This window comes from Mustela nigripes, chromosome 2 (genome assembly GCF_022355385.1).
Source record: "Mustela nigripes isolate SB6536 chromosome 2, MUSNIG.SB6536, whole genome shotgun sequence".
In the NCBI taxonomy this organism is placed as follows: Eukaryota; Metazoa; Chordata; class Mammalia; order Carnivora; family Mustelidae; genus Mustela; species Mustela nigripes.
This window is the reverse complement of record NC_081558.1, coordinates 97,341,810-97,358,593: the sequence shown is the minus strand read 5'-3', so window position 1 is coordinate 97,358,593 and position 16,784 is coordinate 97,341,810. Positions and strand designations below refer to the sequence as shown.

General features: G+C 37.2%; 1 protein-coding gene across 1 annotated transcript in view; it reads left to right on the top strand.

The window, feature by feature from the left end:
• The window catches only part of GOLGB1 (golgin B1), a 113,724-nt gene that overhangs the window by 23,752 nt on the left and 73,188 nt on the right, over window positions 1-16,784 (top strand). Inside the window, exons 3-6 of the mRNA XM_059388333.1 lie at window positions 8,383-8,511; window positions 11,360-11,485; window positions 13,677-13,799; window positions 14,875-14,988. Of these exons, the coding sequence (XP_059244316.1) occupies window positions 8,383-8,511; window positions 11,360-11,485; window positions 13,677-13,799; window positions 14,875-14,988 (492 nt within the window). The remainder of the gene's footprint in view (window positions 1-8,382; window positions 8,512-11,359; window positions 11,486-13,676; window positions 13,800-14,874; window positions 14,989-16,784) is intronic.

Sequence of the window (16,784 nt, the reverse complement as noted above, 5' to 3'; positions counted from 1 at the left end):
TTTTTTTTTTAATTTAAATTCAATTAGCCAAAATACAGTATATCATTAGTTTCAGATGTGGAATTTAGTAATTCATCAGTTGCATGTCACACCCAGTGTTCATCACATCAAGGGCCCTCATTAATGCTCATTCACTACTATTCTTAGTAGTGTTTTTAGTTCTTGGGAAATAAGGTTGTAATTGATTCTGTAGGCACAATACTGGGGTAACTGGTTACTTTCCTGGTATCCTGATTAGTCTTTCCTTTCTGGGTCTAATGCTCAGAAGACATTACTTTCCTACTTCAATAGCTTTATTTAACTTCTCAAGGCTTATTTTAGAAGCTTTTTCATTTCTCTCAAATAACTTGTTAATCTTGATTTTTTTCTTACTTCTTGGTTTTTCCTCTGGTAATTTGTTCTTATAGCTGTGGTACCAGCCTATCCCCATATTGCTTTGTTTCTTCTAACTGTCCCCCTACTGTGATTTTTAAATTACGTATTTCGTTTTATTTTATTAACTTGTTTTTAAATTTAAATTCAATTAGCCAACATACTCTACATCATTAGTTTCAGATGTAGAGTTCAGTAATTCATCAGTTGCTCCTTGCTCAGTGGGGAGACTGCTTCTCCCTCTGCCTGCCACTCTCCCTGCCTGTGCTCACTCTCTCTTTCTCTCTCTCTGACAAATAAATAGATAAAATCTTTATTAAAAAAAAAAAAAAAAAGGAATCTTCCATGGTTTGTCTCCCTCTCTCATGACTTCCCATTCGGTTTTGCCTCCTTTCCCCAACATCCTCTGCCTTGTTTCTCAAATTCCATATATCAGTGAGATCTTACGATAATTTCTTTCTCTGATTGAGTTATTCTGCTTAGCATAGTACCCTCTAGTTCCATCCACATCACTGCAAAGTCAAGATTTCTCTTGGTAGCTGAGTAATATTCCATTGTATATATACACACCACATCTTTATCCATTCATCTGTCAACGGACATCTCAGCTCTTTCCATAGTTTGAGCATTGTGCACATTGCTGCTGTAAACATTGGGGTGCAGGTGCCCCTTTGGATCACTACATTTGTATCTTTGGGGTAAAACCCAGTAGTGCAATTGCTGGATGATAGGGTAGCTCTGTTTTCAACTTTTTGAGGAACCTCCATACTCTTTTCCAGAGTGACTGCACCATCTTGGATTCCTACCAACCAATTCTTGGATTCCTACCAATGGATTCCCCATTCTCTGCATCCTCGCCAGCATCTGTCATTTCCTGACTTATTAATTTTAGCTGCTCTGACTGGTATGAAGTAGTATTTCACTATGGTTTTGATTTGTTTCTCTGATGCCAAGTGATGTGGAGCATTTTTTTCATGTGTCTATTAGCCATTTGTATGTCTTCTTTGGAGAAATGTCTGTTCATATTGTCTGCTTATTTCTTGACTGGATTATTTGGTTTTTTGGGTGTTGAGTTTGGTAAGTTCTTTGTAGATCTTGGGTACTAGCCCTTTATTTAATATGTCATTTTCAAATATCTTTTCCCATTTCATACATTGCCTTTTAGTTTTGGTGACTGTTTCCTTTTCTGTGCAGAAGCTTTTAACTTGATTAAGTCGCAGTAGTTCATTTTTGCTTTAGTTTTGCTTGCCTTTGGAGACGTGTTTGGCAAGAAGTTGCTCCAGCCAAGGTTGAAGAGGTTGTTACCTGTATTCTCTAGGATTTGATGGATTCCTGTCTCACATTTAGGTCTTTCATCTATTTTGAGTTTGTCTTTGTGTATGGTATAAGAATATGGTCTGGTTTCATTCTTCTTCATGTGGCTGTCCAGTTTTCCCGGCACCATTTATTCAAGAGACTGTCCTTTTTCCATTGGATATTCTTCTCTGCTTGTCGACGATTAGTTGACCATGGAGGTGAGGGTCCATTTCTGGGTTCTCCAATCTGTTCCACTGATCTATGTGTCTGTTTTTGTGCCACTACTGTACTATCTTAATGATAACAGCTTTGTAATTTAACTTGAAGTCCAACATTGTGATACCACCAGGTTTTCTTTCTTTAACATTCCCCTAGCTGTTTGGGGTCTTTTCTGGTTCCATACAAATTTTAGGATTATTCATTCTGTGGAAACGAATGTCCATGATATAGTGATAAGAATTGCATTGAATGTGCAGATTGCTCTGGGTAATGTAGATATTTTAACAATATTTATTATTTCAATCCATGAGCATGGAATGTTTTTCCATTTCTCTGTGTCTTCCTCAATTTCTTTCATAAATGTTCTGTAGTTTTTAGAGTACAGATGGTTTACCCTTTTGGTTAGGTTTATTCCTAGGTATCTTATGGTTTTAGTTACAATTGTGAGTGGGATCAATTTCTTAATTTCTGTTTCTTCTGTCTTGTTGTTAGTATATCAAAATGCAACTGATTTCTGTGTATTGATTTTATATCCTGCCACTTTTTTGAATTCCTGTATGAGTTCTAGAAATTTTGGGGTGGAATCTTTTGGGTTTTCCACATTGAGTATCATATCATCTGCAGAGAGTGAGACTTTGATTCTTTGCTGATTCGGATGCTTTAATTTCTTTTTGTTGTCTGATTGCTTAAGCTAGGACTTCTAGTACTATGTTGAATAGCTATGGTGATAGTGGACATCCCTGCCGTGTTCCTGACAGGGGAAAAGCTCTCAGTTTTTCCCCATTGAGAGTGATACTTACTGTGGGCTACTCATATATGGCTTTTATGATATTGAAGTATGTTCCCTCTATCCCTACATTGTGAAGAGTTTTAAGAAAGGAACCTGTACTTTGTTGAATACTTTTTCTGCATCTATTGAGGGGAATCATATGGTTCTAGTGCTTTTATTTATGTAGTATATCACATTTGTGGATGTTGACGACTCTTGCAGCCCAAGAATAAATCCCAGTTGGTTGTGGTGAATAATCCTTTTAAGATACTGTTGGATCCTATTGGCTAGTATTTTGGTGAGAATTTTTACATCCATGTTCATAAGATAGATTGGTCTGTAATTCTCCTTTTTGGTGGGGTCTTTGTCTGGTTTTTGGATCAAAGTAATGCTGGCCTCATAGAATGACTTTGAAGTTTTCCTTCCATTCTGTTTTTTGAAATGGCTTCAGAAGAATAGGTATTAGTTCTTTAAATGTTTGGTAGAATTTCCTTGGGAAGCCATCTGGCCCTGGAGTCTTCTTTGTTGGAAATGTTTTTTTCTTTTTAAAGATTTTATTTATTTATTTGACAGACAGAGATTACAAATAGGCAGAGAGAGAGAGGGGGGAAGCAGGCTCCCGGCTGAGCAGAGAGCCCAATGCGGGGCTTTATCCTAGGATCCTGGGATCATGACCTGAGCCGAAGGCAGAGGCTTTAACCCACGGAGCCATCCAGGCACCCCTGTTGGGAAATTTTTGATTACTGTTTTAGCTTTCTTGCTGGTTATGGGTCTGTTCGGGTTTTCTGTTATTTTCCTCATTCAGTTTTGGGAGTTGTGGTAGCTTATATGTCTCTAGGAATGCATCTCTTTCTTCCAGATTGCCTAATTTGTTGGCATATAGTTGCTCATAATGTGTTCTTACAGTTGTTTGTGTTTCTCTGATGTTGGCTGTGTTTTATCCTCTTTCATTCATGATTTTATTTATTTGGGTCCTTTCTCTTTTCTTTTTGATAAGTCTGGCCAGGGGTTTATCAGTCTTACTAATTTTTTCAAAAAGAACCAGCTCCTGGTTTCATTGATCTGTTCTGCTGTTCTTCTAGTTTGTATTTCATTGATTTCTTATCTAATCTTTATTAGTTCTCTTCTCCTGCTGGGTTTAGGCTTTAATTGGTGTTTTTTCTCCAGCTTCTTTAGGTGTAAGGTTAGGTTGTGTATTTGAGACTTTCTTGTTTCTTGAGAAATGCTTGTATTGCTGTATACTTCCCTCTTAGGATTGCCTTTGCTGCATCCCAAAGGTTTTGAATAGTTGTTTTCATTTTCAATTGTTTCCATGAATTTTTAAAAATTCTTAATTTCCTGGTTGATCCATTCATTCTTTGGTAGGATGCTCATTAGCCTCCATGTATTAGAGTTCTTCCCAGAGTTGTTGTTGTGATTGAGTTCCAGTTTCAAAGCATTGTGGTCTGAAAATATACAGAATATAATCCCAGTCTTTTGGTACTCGTTGAGATCTGATTTGTGACCCAGTGTGTGATCTATTCTGGAGAATGTTCCATGTACACTTGAGAAGAATGTGCGTTCTGCTGCTTTAGGATGAAATGCTCTGAATATATCTGTGAAGTCTATCTGGTCCAGTGGTCATCAAAGTCCTATTTCCTTCCTCTGCTTAAATGATTTGTCCATTTCAGTGAGGGGGTTGTTAAAGTCCCTTCCTATTACTATATTATTGTCGATTTGTTTCTTCAGTTTTGTTATTAATTGGCTCATTTAATTGGCTACTCCCGTGTTAGGGGCATAAATATTTACCATTGTTAGGTCTTCTAGTTGGATAGTCCCTTAATTATGAAGAGTGTCCTTCTTCATCTCTTATTATAGTCTTTGGTTTAAAATCTAGTTGGATATAAGGATTGCTACTCCAGCTTTCTTTTGATGTCCATTAGCATGATAAATGGTTTTCTACCCCCTCACTTTAAATCTGGAGGTGTCTTTGGGTCTAAAATGAGTCTCTTGTAGATAGCATATGGATAGGTCTTGCTTTTTTATCCAGCTTGATACCCTTTGTCTTTTGATTGGACTATTTACATTTACATTCAGAGTAACTGTTGAAGGATACGAATTTAGTGCCATTGTATTACCTTTAAAATCACTGTTTCTGCATATTGTCTCTGTTCCTTTCTGGTCTGTGTTACTTCTGGGTTATGTCTTTGCTTAAAGTATCCCTTGTAATATTTCATATAGGGCTGGTTTGGTGATCACAAATTCTTTTAGTTTCTGTTTGTCCCGGAAGCTTTTTATATTTCCTTCTATTTTGAATGACATCCTAGCCCTGGAGAGTATTCTTGGCTGCATATTTTTCCCATTTAGCACCCTGAATATATCATGGCAGTTCTTTCTGGCCTTCCAGGTTTCTGTGGATAGGTCTTCTGCCAGTCTGATGTTTCTACCCTTGTAGGTAATAGATCTCTTGTCCCCTAGCTGCTTTCAGGATTTTCTGTCTGTGTCTGAGATGTGCAAGTTTCACTATTATATGTTGGGGTGTTGACCTATTTTTACTGATTTTGAGGGGGGTTCTCTGTGTCTCCTGGACTTGGATGCCTATTTCTTTCCCCCGTTTAGGGATGTTTGCTGCTCTAATTTGCTCCAGTATCCCTTCTGTCCCTCTTGCTCTCCTTCTCCTTCTAGAATCCCAATAATTCTAATACTGTTTTGCTTTATGATATTTCTGATCTTTCAAATCCTCCCTTCATGGTCCAGTAACTGTTTTTCTCACTTTTGCTTGGTTTCTTTATTCTCCATAATTTTATCTTCCATATCGCTTATTCTCTCTTCTGCCTCATTTATCCTGGCAGTAAGAGCTTCCATTGTTGATTGTATCTCATCAATTCTGTTTTTTATTTCAACCTGATTAGATCTTAGTTCTTTTATTTCTCCAGAAAGGGATTCTCTAGTGTCTTCTATGCTTTTTTCAAGCCCAGCTGGTATCTTTATAATCATTGTTCTGAATTCTGTCGCCAACATCTTACCAATATCCATATTTATAAAGCCTCTGGCAGTGATTACTGCCCCTTGTTCTTTTTTTTCTCACAGTTTTTCCTTCTGGTCTTTTTATACAGAGAAGACTAGGTGAACAAGAGAACAAAAAAGAAATAAAAAATAAAAATATCAATGATGACCCCAGCAAAATATACACTAAGCATATCAGAAGAGATTAGAAACCAAAAAAGAAAAAATAAATAAAAAGGGAAAAAAGATTATAATCAAACAGGTAGACAGAACAGGCTGATACACTTGGTCCTGAGTATATTTTGAACTCTTTGTTAGAAGAAACTTTATCCCAAAATTGCAAATAAAGAAAAACATATATATATTGAAATAAAATTGAATGTAGTGAAAGGAGATAAAAAATGAAGAATAAATCCATAAAATGTGTAAAATGAAAATAAAAAAAAGATTTAAAGAGAGTTGATAAAATAAGTGAGTTGTAAGGGAAAAAAACAAAAGAAAAGGAAAATTTTAAACTGAAAGACTAAAGAATTGTGAGAAGAAAACCCTTGAGTTCTATATACTGTTTTCCCCTAGTGCAGGAGTTTTTCAGTTTTGTGTGATCCATAAACTTGGTTTTAACCTAGTGTTCCTCCTGGTCCACTGGGGGAAGGACCTTTTGTACTGATTCTCAGGTGTCTTTGCTTGGGCAGTTGCACTGCCCCTTGTCACAGGACTGGTTTCAGTGTAAGCTGCTTAGGGTTGCTTTAGTGTGGCTTTTGTTCCCTTCAGGTTCTTTGTGCTGCTTTAGAGGGTGAAAAAAAAATGGTGGCACCCTAATCTCCAGCCCTGGAGCTAAAGATCAGGGCCCCACTCTTCAGCACAACCTCATGGAAAAGCAGTCAATCCCTATTGTGTGCACCAAACTACAGATTCTTGTGGTACACCCCTGCACAAATCCTCCCAGGGAAGTGGGTGCTGGTCAGACCTGGCTGGCTGCTTTTCTGGGCCCCTGCTCAGGGAGTGGTTGCCTCATCATGCCTGTACCTGTCCTGCTTCTCCCTGGGGAAGAAGCAGGGTCTCACAATGGTTTTGCTGCTTGCTGCACCCCTGCTGGGAGAGTGGTTGATCCACAGGGGCATGGTTCCGGTTTATGGGAACACCAAGCTGAGAGGCCACTCTGGGGCTTGCTAATTGTAGTCAGCTTCCCTGTTCCAGTGCTTGGGAACTCTGTTGCACCCACAAAAGCCCGTTCATTCTGTGACACCAGGATCCTGAGACCATACTGTCCCATCTAGGATTGTGTCCCACTTTGCCATCTGAGCATATTACCTGCAGGATGTCCCTCACTGGAGCACACTTCTAAAAGTTGCGATTTTGTACTCTGCTGCTATATCACTTTCTGGTAGTTGGCTTCCTGAGACTCCCTCCCCATCAGTTTATCTTCTGGTATGTACTCATTCATTTCTCTTCTCCTCCTACCTCGCAAAAAGTGGTAGATTTTCTATTTGTAGAATTGCAGCCATTCTTTTCTTAGATCTCAGATTGAATTCATAGGTGTTCAGAATGATTTGATAGCTATCTAGCTGAAGTTAAGGGACCAGATGAAATGACGGTCCTCTACTCTTCTATCATCTTCCCTCCTCCTCTTAAATTATCTATTTTATACTCTGCTTTTTTTTTTTTTTTTTTTGGCCTGGGACCTTAAACAAATCAACACTTAGAGCTTCATTTCTTCCCTTTGTTAAGTAAGATGGCCGAATCAAATGATTTCTATGTTTCAGTCATAGCAGCTTTACACTCTTGTATATCCATTATAGAGCTACACACTCTCTGAAAAGTATAGTTGAAGAGATTAGGGCAATCCTAAAATGCTTGACCAACAGTTATGTAGGAGAAAGTATAAAATTATTTTGTGTAGTTGTAAGAAGCAGAATTGATTGATTTGAGTGTGGTGAATTTAGTAGGGAGGGAGAGTCTGGTTCAGTCTGAGGAAGAGCTTTTGAGGAAAACAGTAGACTTGAAAGATTTGGATTTCCTCTTAATAAGTCTTGTACGATGTTTTGCTCCTCACTTAACGGCACCTGTGCTTTCCTGAATTCTGTCCTCTGGTTCTTCAAGGCAGTGGGACTAAGTTTTCTATTAAGTTTTAGTCCTGTGTGGTGCTGACTGGTTTAGTTCTTAGACTAAAAACCATAAAAAAGGGAAACTTGATGTCATTTCTTCCAAGTATTGACTGCCTTCCAGTATCTTCTAGATTTTGGTTGTCCTCTTGAATTTTCAAGTAGCTATTTTTCTATCATGTCCAGAGTTGATAGCTGTTATCTGAGGGAGGATGAATCTAAGAGGAGCTACTTGGCCATACTAAAATGGGAAGACTCTTAAGATTCCTTCCTGGTTGTTAGGTCAGGTGTTATTTCTTGCTCCCATTTATAAAACTGTAATCAAATGGTTATGGGGCAAGTTAGAGCAAAAGATCGAATATGTATTAATTATAGTTCTTTTATTTATTTATATTTATTTATTTATTAAAGGTTTTTTTTTATTCATCTGACAGACAGAGATCACAAGTAGGCAGAGAGGCAGGCAGAGAGAGAGGAAGGGAAGCAGGGTCTCTGCTGAGTAGAGAAGCCCGATGCAGGGCTCGATCCCAGGACCCCGAGATCATGACCTGAGCCGAAGGCAGAGGCTTTAACCCACTGAGCCACCCAGGCGCCCCTATAGTTCTTTTAAATAAATCACTTTATCTCCTTCATTTTCAGCATGATAAGAGTTCTACGGAAGAAGAGACAGAAGTAGAAAAGATAAAACATAAACTCCAGGAGAAGGAGGAACTAATTAGCTGTTTGCAAGTCCGACTTTCCCAGGCACAGGCAGAGCAAACTACACAGGTAGGGGTGTTAAGTCACCTCTTAGTCATTAAGTTGATGAATTGCTAAAACCCAGTGGATTATTCTATGACACATACATTTTTCTAGATGGCCAGTGGATATTTACCTATGTATGTATCAATTTATTTTCTTCTTCCCTTTCCTTCTCTGATCAACTTCCTTTCCTTCCTACCTAAGTCTAGTAATTGAGTGTTTGCCATTCTTGGTTGAGGTTTGTGAAGATCCAGTATGCGCTTTAATACATGGTTTCACATATTTTTATTTCAGAAGAATTTTTTGTTAGGGAAAGAAAAAATGAAACAAGATGGGATCAGGAGGGAGAGAAACCATAAGAGATTCTTAATCTCACAAAACAAACTGAGGGTTGTGGAGGTTTGGGGAAGGTGGGTAGGGAGAGGGTGGCTGGGTTATAGACAGTGGGGAGGGTATGTGCTATGGTGAGTGCTGTGAAATGTGTAAGCCTGATGATTCACAGACCTGTACCCCTGGGCTAATAATACATTATATATTCATTTAAAAAAATTATATAGTTTGTGGTATTTGGTCTGTTTTCTTATCTAGGGACTTCTATTATCTGTGTTTCCTTCTTTGATTATCTTTAGTATTTGTTAATTACTCTCAATTCCTTTTTATTTCTTTCGTCATTTTAAAGTTTCTTCTTTATTTGTCCTTCACCTTAGTCTTTCTATTTTGTGTTTATTTACTTTTGTGTTCCTTCTTGCTTAAACTTCTTTTTCTGAAAATTTTTTCATATATATATCAAATTTTTCCTAATTTCAGTTACCTCATTTCTGATTTTTCTGATTCTGATTATGCTGTTTTTCTGTGTCTTGTACAATTTTCTTAAATTTTTAAATACATTTTGAGATAGAGTACAGTTTTGATTTGTTTTTTGAACATGACTCTGGTCTGTTATTATCTGTATATTATTTTGCACCTTAGCTTTTTTTTTTTATAGTAACTTTGTATGAAATTTGACCTTGACCCTTTTATATTCCTTACTTTTGTGGGCAATTAATTTTTCTAAACTTCTGGAAGTAGCCTTGGTTCAGGAAAGCTTTTCTTTACTTAACAGACCTCTTTCTTTTGTTGTTCTTTTTGTATTGTGTCCAAATATTTGGCAGCTGTATTTCCTGGTTTTCTTTCTCCTCTCCTTCACTTCGGCCTATACCAACATTGTGCAATAGTAATATAATGTAAGCCACAGGTAGAATTTAAAATTTTATAGCAGAAACAGGTAAAATTAATTTTAACAATGTATTTCATGTGTCCAATATATTCAAAATATATTTTGAGTTTAATAAAATGATTATTTTTGTGTTATTTTATTTATTATTTTTTGCACTGTCTGAAATTTGGTGTGTATTTTTACATTGTATCTCAATTTGGATTAATAAATTATCATTGGAAATAATACTTCTCTGTTTAGATTTCAGAAAATGTCTGGTTGAAAAAATAGATTAATACACTTAAGTTGTTCCAGACATATGTAAAAGCTTTCTAATAACTGAACCGAGGGCTGAAACATCATTTTTCTTAAGATCTGCATAAGTATCCACTGTGACTCATGCTGTCTGCATGAAGCATCCAAATAAATACATTACAATGATACATGAGTGTGTAGGAAAAAAATCTTTCAAACTGAATGAATCCACTGACACTTACTAGTTAGGCAATGTGTTTCTTGTAATACTAGGAAGAGCATGCACACTTGTTACTTGTATAACAATTTAAGAGTACTATACATTATGCAATAAGGTGAAATATAGTTATATTTAATGGGAAAATAATTTACAGTTTAATTAACTAAAATTAAATAATATTAATAATTAAACTCCTCATTTGCATTAGTCATATTTCAAGCCTTCCGGAGGCTTGATAATGAATTATACAGCATGTGTACAGACCTTTTTCTTCTGTTTCTGTTATCTCTATTCTGCATAATTTTTATTTCACTTCTGGAAGTTTCTTCTTATTTCTGGTCCATGTCTTAGAAGAGAGCCCTGATGAGGCAGTTTTGAGAATTCAGAGGACCTAAGTTGCTCTAGCCTTTTAGTCCTACTTACTTGGACCCCTTGCAATTACCCAGTATTGGAGAATGGGGGAGCCCTGCCAGTTTAAGCTGCTGTTCTAAGATTGGCCAACTGTGCTTTCCAGTAAGAACTTGTTGGCTATTTCGGGGTTTTCCTGTTCTCCCGGCCAGTAATGTTGCTCTTTTGCGGCCTGCTTCCTCTTGCATAGATGCTAATGCCATGCAGGTCTTGTGCCTTTTGGGGGTTTACTCGACCTGCTTGTATTTTGGGGTTTGGGGGACAGCCATCTGAATTTTATTATAAATATTGTCCGCGGGTTTTTGGTTTTACTATTTAGTTGTACTGTTTCTTTTCTTTCTTTTTTTTTTTTTTTAAAGATTTTATTTATTTATTTGACAGAGAGAAATCACAAGTAGATGGAGAGGCAGGCAGAGAGAGAGACAGATAGAGAGTGAAACAGGCTCCCTGCCGAGCAGAGAGCCCGATGCGGGACTCGATCCCAGGACCCTGAGATCATGACCTGAGCCGAAGGCAGCGGCTTAACCCACTGAACCACCCAGGCGCCCCAGTTGTACTGTTTCTATGTGAGGATTCAGATAAGTTGAAAAAGAGCTGCTGTTGCTTTTGTTTTCCTCTGACAAATAATCCTGATAATTGCTTTTAAAAAACCCCAGCACATGCAGTTCTTTTTTGTATTAAGTGCAAATTAGAAGGATATTGGTAGGTATTTTGGGCGGTTGAGAAAGGGAAGTCAAAGAATTAGGAGTGCTAATTCTTTTGTTTAAATACATACTTTTTTCCTTCTGTGTCTCCAGTTTGATAAGAGTTCAACAGAGATGGAAGAATTTTTAATGATGAAACAACAGCTCCAAGAGAAGGAGGAACTCATTAGCTCTCTGAAAGCCCAGCTCAGTCAGACGCAGGCAGAGCAAGCGGCTCAGGTAGGTTGGAAGGTACCTCATGAGCATTAGAATAAAGAATTATGAAAGTCTAATGGTGACAAGCCAATTCAGACAGTCATTTTTTAAAACCTCAGTATATAAAAGTATAGTAGCTAGAATGTTGTAGTAGAAATTAGAAGCGTATAATAGTAGAAGAAATTAGAAGTGTCATTTACCTTGATGAATTTGCCATAGCCTGTTTTATGGTTGTTTCTTAGTTATATAAGCCTGAAAGTTGGTTTTAATAGCACACAGAAATTCAGTCTCTTGGGAATGGATTCACATTGTTTGAAAGAGACTGGTAGATAAACCAAAAGAAATACAAATGATTACGTCCATTCTTTCCCTATAGTAAAACCTTAATAGGAGGTTAAATTATAATCAGAAGATTACTTAAGTGGGCATATAATGAGAAAGTGGTATAGGTTATGTGATTCAGTGTTATATGGCACTAATATGTAATATTCCTCATATTTATTTCTGATACCAGGATCAGACAGTTTGAACTGGCATTCTCAACTCCTTCTGTCTGTTTTTCTAAATTTCCACTGTGATCACCCACCTCTGCATTTTTCCTTTGAGAAAGTTTTTGACTTGTGAAACATTTTTCCCTGTGCAGTATCTTTGCATGATAGTTAGTTTTTTCCATTGAGTGTTTTTCATTTTTTGGTAACTTATGGTATTAATGATGTTTTCTGTCCATGGATGGCCTGCTGCTGTGTATACAGTTAAATAGTATATCTTGAAATCCTTACTTTTATCTATTAGCTTTTATTGTATCCTTTTTATGTACAAGAACTATATACAATGTATGATAGAGAAATACAAAATGTGATTTTTACGAGCAGCTTAAAACATGGAAAGCCAAGAATATAAATACATTAACAGGTCCATCATAATGTAAGCCATTCAGAGTAAGTGAATAGTAAGCATCAACACAAATGTAAAGTATTTTAAGAGGTCAAAGAGGTTACCATGAGTGTGACAACCAAGGAAGGTACATGGAAAACTTAGGATTTAGGCAAAACTGTGATGGATAGATAATAATCCCAATAAGATGGTTGAACATATTCCATTTGTGGGAAATGGTCTGAGCAAAATCACAGAGAGAAAAACGAATATGGTACATTTATAGGGAAGGATGTGAGAGATGCATTTGGCTAATGAGGGACACCAGTGCCTGTACATTTGCAACACAGGATTCCAAATTCATAGTAATGTCTGAATTCAGAGAATCAAAAAAATTATGAAGACTTTTTTTCCTACCTAGAAGGAGAGCCATTCAAGATGTCACAAATTGAGAAATTAGCAGTAGTTGAAGGACCAATACAAAATGGGCAAGTTAAGATCAGGTCAGCATGCTCAATTACAGATCTTAAGGAAGTAAATAAGCAGACATTCATCTACAGACATCCACATCCTCAAAACAAAACTAAACTAAAACACTGGTACTAAATAGCTCACAGTCAACTTACTTCCATTTTATTCTGTTAAGAGCCAGTTACAAGTGAGGATGATCTAGAAACTAGCAAGTAATGACAGCTGAAAATAGCTGTCTGGGGAGGTGGTGTGGATTTGGAAATACATGAAGTTCTTTGGTAGAAGCAGTTCTTTGAAGACTAGCTAACATTCTTGATGAATATGGATGCAGAAATTCTCAGTAAAATACTACCAAAACGAATCCAACAATACATTAAGAAAAATCATTCACCACGATCAAATGGGATTTATTCCAGTTGTAGAGAATTTTGAATAAAAGATCTTTTAGCTTGAAGTTTGCCTTACAGGACATGACAATTTCACTGAATGTGTGTGCTATTAACATGCCTAGGACTTCACAGAAATCTAATTTCACTTTGTAGTTTTAATATTCTAATCTCTGCAGAACTTTTGAAAAATATACCTCTTGTATATTTAAGCATTTCTAATAACCATGCAAATATAATGTTTAATCAGAATTTATATTTGGGCTGATTTCTGAGTTTGATAATAGGATTTCTCTTACATTGGGAAGTTACTGTCAGGCATACCTATTTCTCTTCCAGCATTCTCATCCTTGACATTAAAAACTGGATTAAAATCTATTGCCTATCAGTTCTTAGTGTTTGTCTTGGAAGAATAGGGTGTGAGTTTTCTTTGTGCAATATTCGGGGAGTGTAACATGTATAGTTTCTTTGGTGTGTGTCTTTAGTTGAGTTCCATGCAGCAGGTGGTCCGAGAGAAAGATGCCCGCTTTGAAACACAAGTTCGTCTTCATGAAGATGAGCTTCTTCAGTTAGTAACCCAGGCAGATGTGGAAACAGAGATGCAACAGGTGTGTTGCTAAAACTTAGTAGAATGACTGTCATTTGGTTAACATTTAAAATGATCACAGCCACTTTTCTACCCTTACATACTGCTCTCCACTTGGTCTTAGTATGCTCCTTAATTGGCTTCTTTTTGGTGATCTTGTCATCTGTTGCATATTAATATTTATTTTTTCTTGTCCTTACCTTGCCTTTTATGCCTCTAACCAGGTTGTTGGTACTCAAAAGCTGGCTTTAATTGGCAAATGTATGTGGTAGTCAGAAATCAGTTTCTCTTCAGTTTGCCAATTGTAGCTTTATTAAACACCTGATCCAAAGCTTCAAATCAATGAAGCTAGTTTTAAACTTTCAAAAAATTAAATGAAAAGTAGTGATTTTGAAACATGAAGTCTTTTATTAAATGGATTATTCTTAAAAAAATAATTGAGTATACTTTGGAAATTGGCTTCATTGTTTTTATCATCTACTAACTCCAAGGTATTTATTTTTATGTGTGTGTAGTGTAGTGTGGTAACCAGAAGTGCTCTAGTGGTTTTCATGGTTGATCCATTTAATTGTTTTTGAGTGAAAACTTCTTCCATATTCTAAGTAATCCTTCAGAATACACTTTTTGAACTGGAATATTAATGTGTACATGTATTATTGATTTATTTATCCAACAAATGTTTATCGAGTGCATGTCCTATGCATGAAAGCTAGAAGAGAAGGTTCTTGCCTGCATAGAATGCTTACGTTGGTGAGTGAGATATACATGCACTTATGTTACTGAGGTGTAGGACATTGACTCTATATAGTTTTAAAAGTGGTTGTATCATTTTCTTGAATAGTTAAAAAGACTCCCTAATTCAGGGGCTTGCTTGTGTCTCAGTTTAGCTATTGTCACTCTACTGGAGAAGTCATTTTTGGAGATTCTTTTTTTTGCTGCTGGTTGGGGAGCATGGCATGCTGGTGTCCCACTCTTTAATCTGCCATCCTCAACATTCAGACCTCTTAAATACACAAATCTACACAATCTTTTGAAAGGTAAACAGATAACGGTGCTCATTGGTGTAGCACACTGTATCTAAGACATTTCCTTCTCAGAAATTAAAGGTGCTGCAGAGGAAGCTTGAAGAGCATGAAGAAGCCTTATTGGGCCGTGATCAGGTCGTGGGCTTGCTGCAACAGGAGCTGACTACTGCTGAACAGAAAAACCAGGTACTACCTTGTGATCTTTACTGCCTGCCTTGGGAGTGGAGTATTCATTTTCACCTTGTTTTTATTTATTTATTTATTTTGGGGGGTTGGGAAAGGGCAGAGGGGAAGAGAGAGAATCTTTTTTTTTTTTTCAGTGTTACAAAATTAATTGTTTATGCACCACGCCCAGTGCTCCATGCAATACGTGCCCTCCTTAATACCCACCACCAGGCTCACCCATCCCCCCACCCCACCGCCCTCCAAAACCCTCAGTTTGTTTCTTAGAGTCCACAGTCTCTCATTGTTTGTCTCCCACTCCTGCTTCCCCCAACTCACTTCTCTCCATCTCTCAGTGTCCTCTGTGTTATTCCTTATACTCCACGAGTAAGTGAAACCATATGATATTTGACTCTCTCTGCTTGATTTATTTCACTCAGCTTAATCTCTTCCAGTCTCGTGCATGTTGATACAAAAATTGGGTATTCATCCTTTCTGATAGAGGCATAATACTCCATTGTATATATGGACCACATCTTCTTTTTCCATTTGTCCATTGAAGGGCATCTTGGTTCTTTCCACGGTTTGGCAACTGTGGCCATTGTTGTTATGAACATTGGGGTACAGATGGCCCTTCCTTTCACTACATCTGTATCTTTCGGGTAAATACCCAGTAATGCAACTGTAGGGTCATAGGGAAGCTCTATTTTTCATTTTTTAAAAAGATTTTATTTATTTATTTGACAGACAAAGTGGCTGCACCAACTTGCATTCCCACCAACAGTGTAAGAGGGTTCCCCTTTCTCCACATCCTCTCCCAAAACTTGCTGTTTACCGTCTTGTTAATTTTGGCCATTCTTACTGGTGTAAGGTGGTATCTCAATGTGGTTTTGATTTGAATCTCTCTGATGGCTAGTGTGGAAATTGCTGCTATGAACACTAGGGTGCATATGGCCCTTCTTTTCACTACATCTGAATCTCTGGGGTAAATACCCAGTAGTGCAATTGCAGGGTCATAAGGTAGTTGTATTTTTAATTTCTTAAGGAATCTCCACACTGTTTTCCAAAGTGGCTGCACCAACTTGCATTCCCACCAACAGTGTAAGAGGGTTCCCCTTTCTCCACATCCTCTCCAACACTTGTTGTTTACCATCTTGTTAATTTTGGCCATTCTAACTGGTGTCAGGTGGTATCTCAATGTGGTTTTGATTTGAATCTCCCTGATTGCTAATGATGACATTTTTTCATGTGCCCTTTGTATGTCTTCTTTGGAGAAGTGTCTCTTCATGTCTTCTGTCCATTTTTTGACATGGTTATCTGTTTTGTGTGTGCTGAGTTTGAGGAGTTCTTTATAGATCTTGTGTATCAGCCGTTTGTCTGTAGTGTTATTTGTGATTATCTTCTCCCATTCTGTGGGTTGCCTCTTTGTTTTGTTGACTGTTTCCTTTGCTGTGCAGAAGCTTTTGATTTTGATGAAGTCCCAAAAGTTCATCTTCGCTTTTGTTTTCTTTGTCTTTGAAGACATGTCTTGAAAGAAGTTGCTGTGGCCAGTGTCAAAGAGGTTACTGCCTATGTTTTGCTCTAGGATTTTGATAAATTCCTGTCTCACATTGAGGTCTTTTATCCATTTCGATTTATCTTTGTGTATGGTGTAAGAGAATAGTCGAGTTTCATTCTTCTATACATAGCTGTCCAATTTTCCCAGCACCATTTATTGAAGAGACTGTCTTTTTTCCACTGTGTATTTTTTCCTGCTTTGTCGAAGATTATTTGACCATAGAGTTGAGGGTCCATATCTGGGCTCTCTACTCTGTTCCACA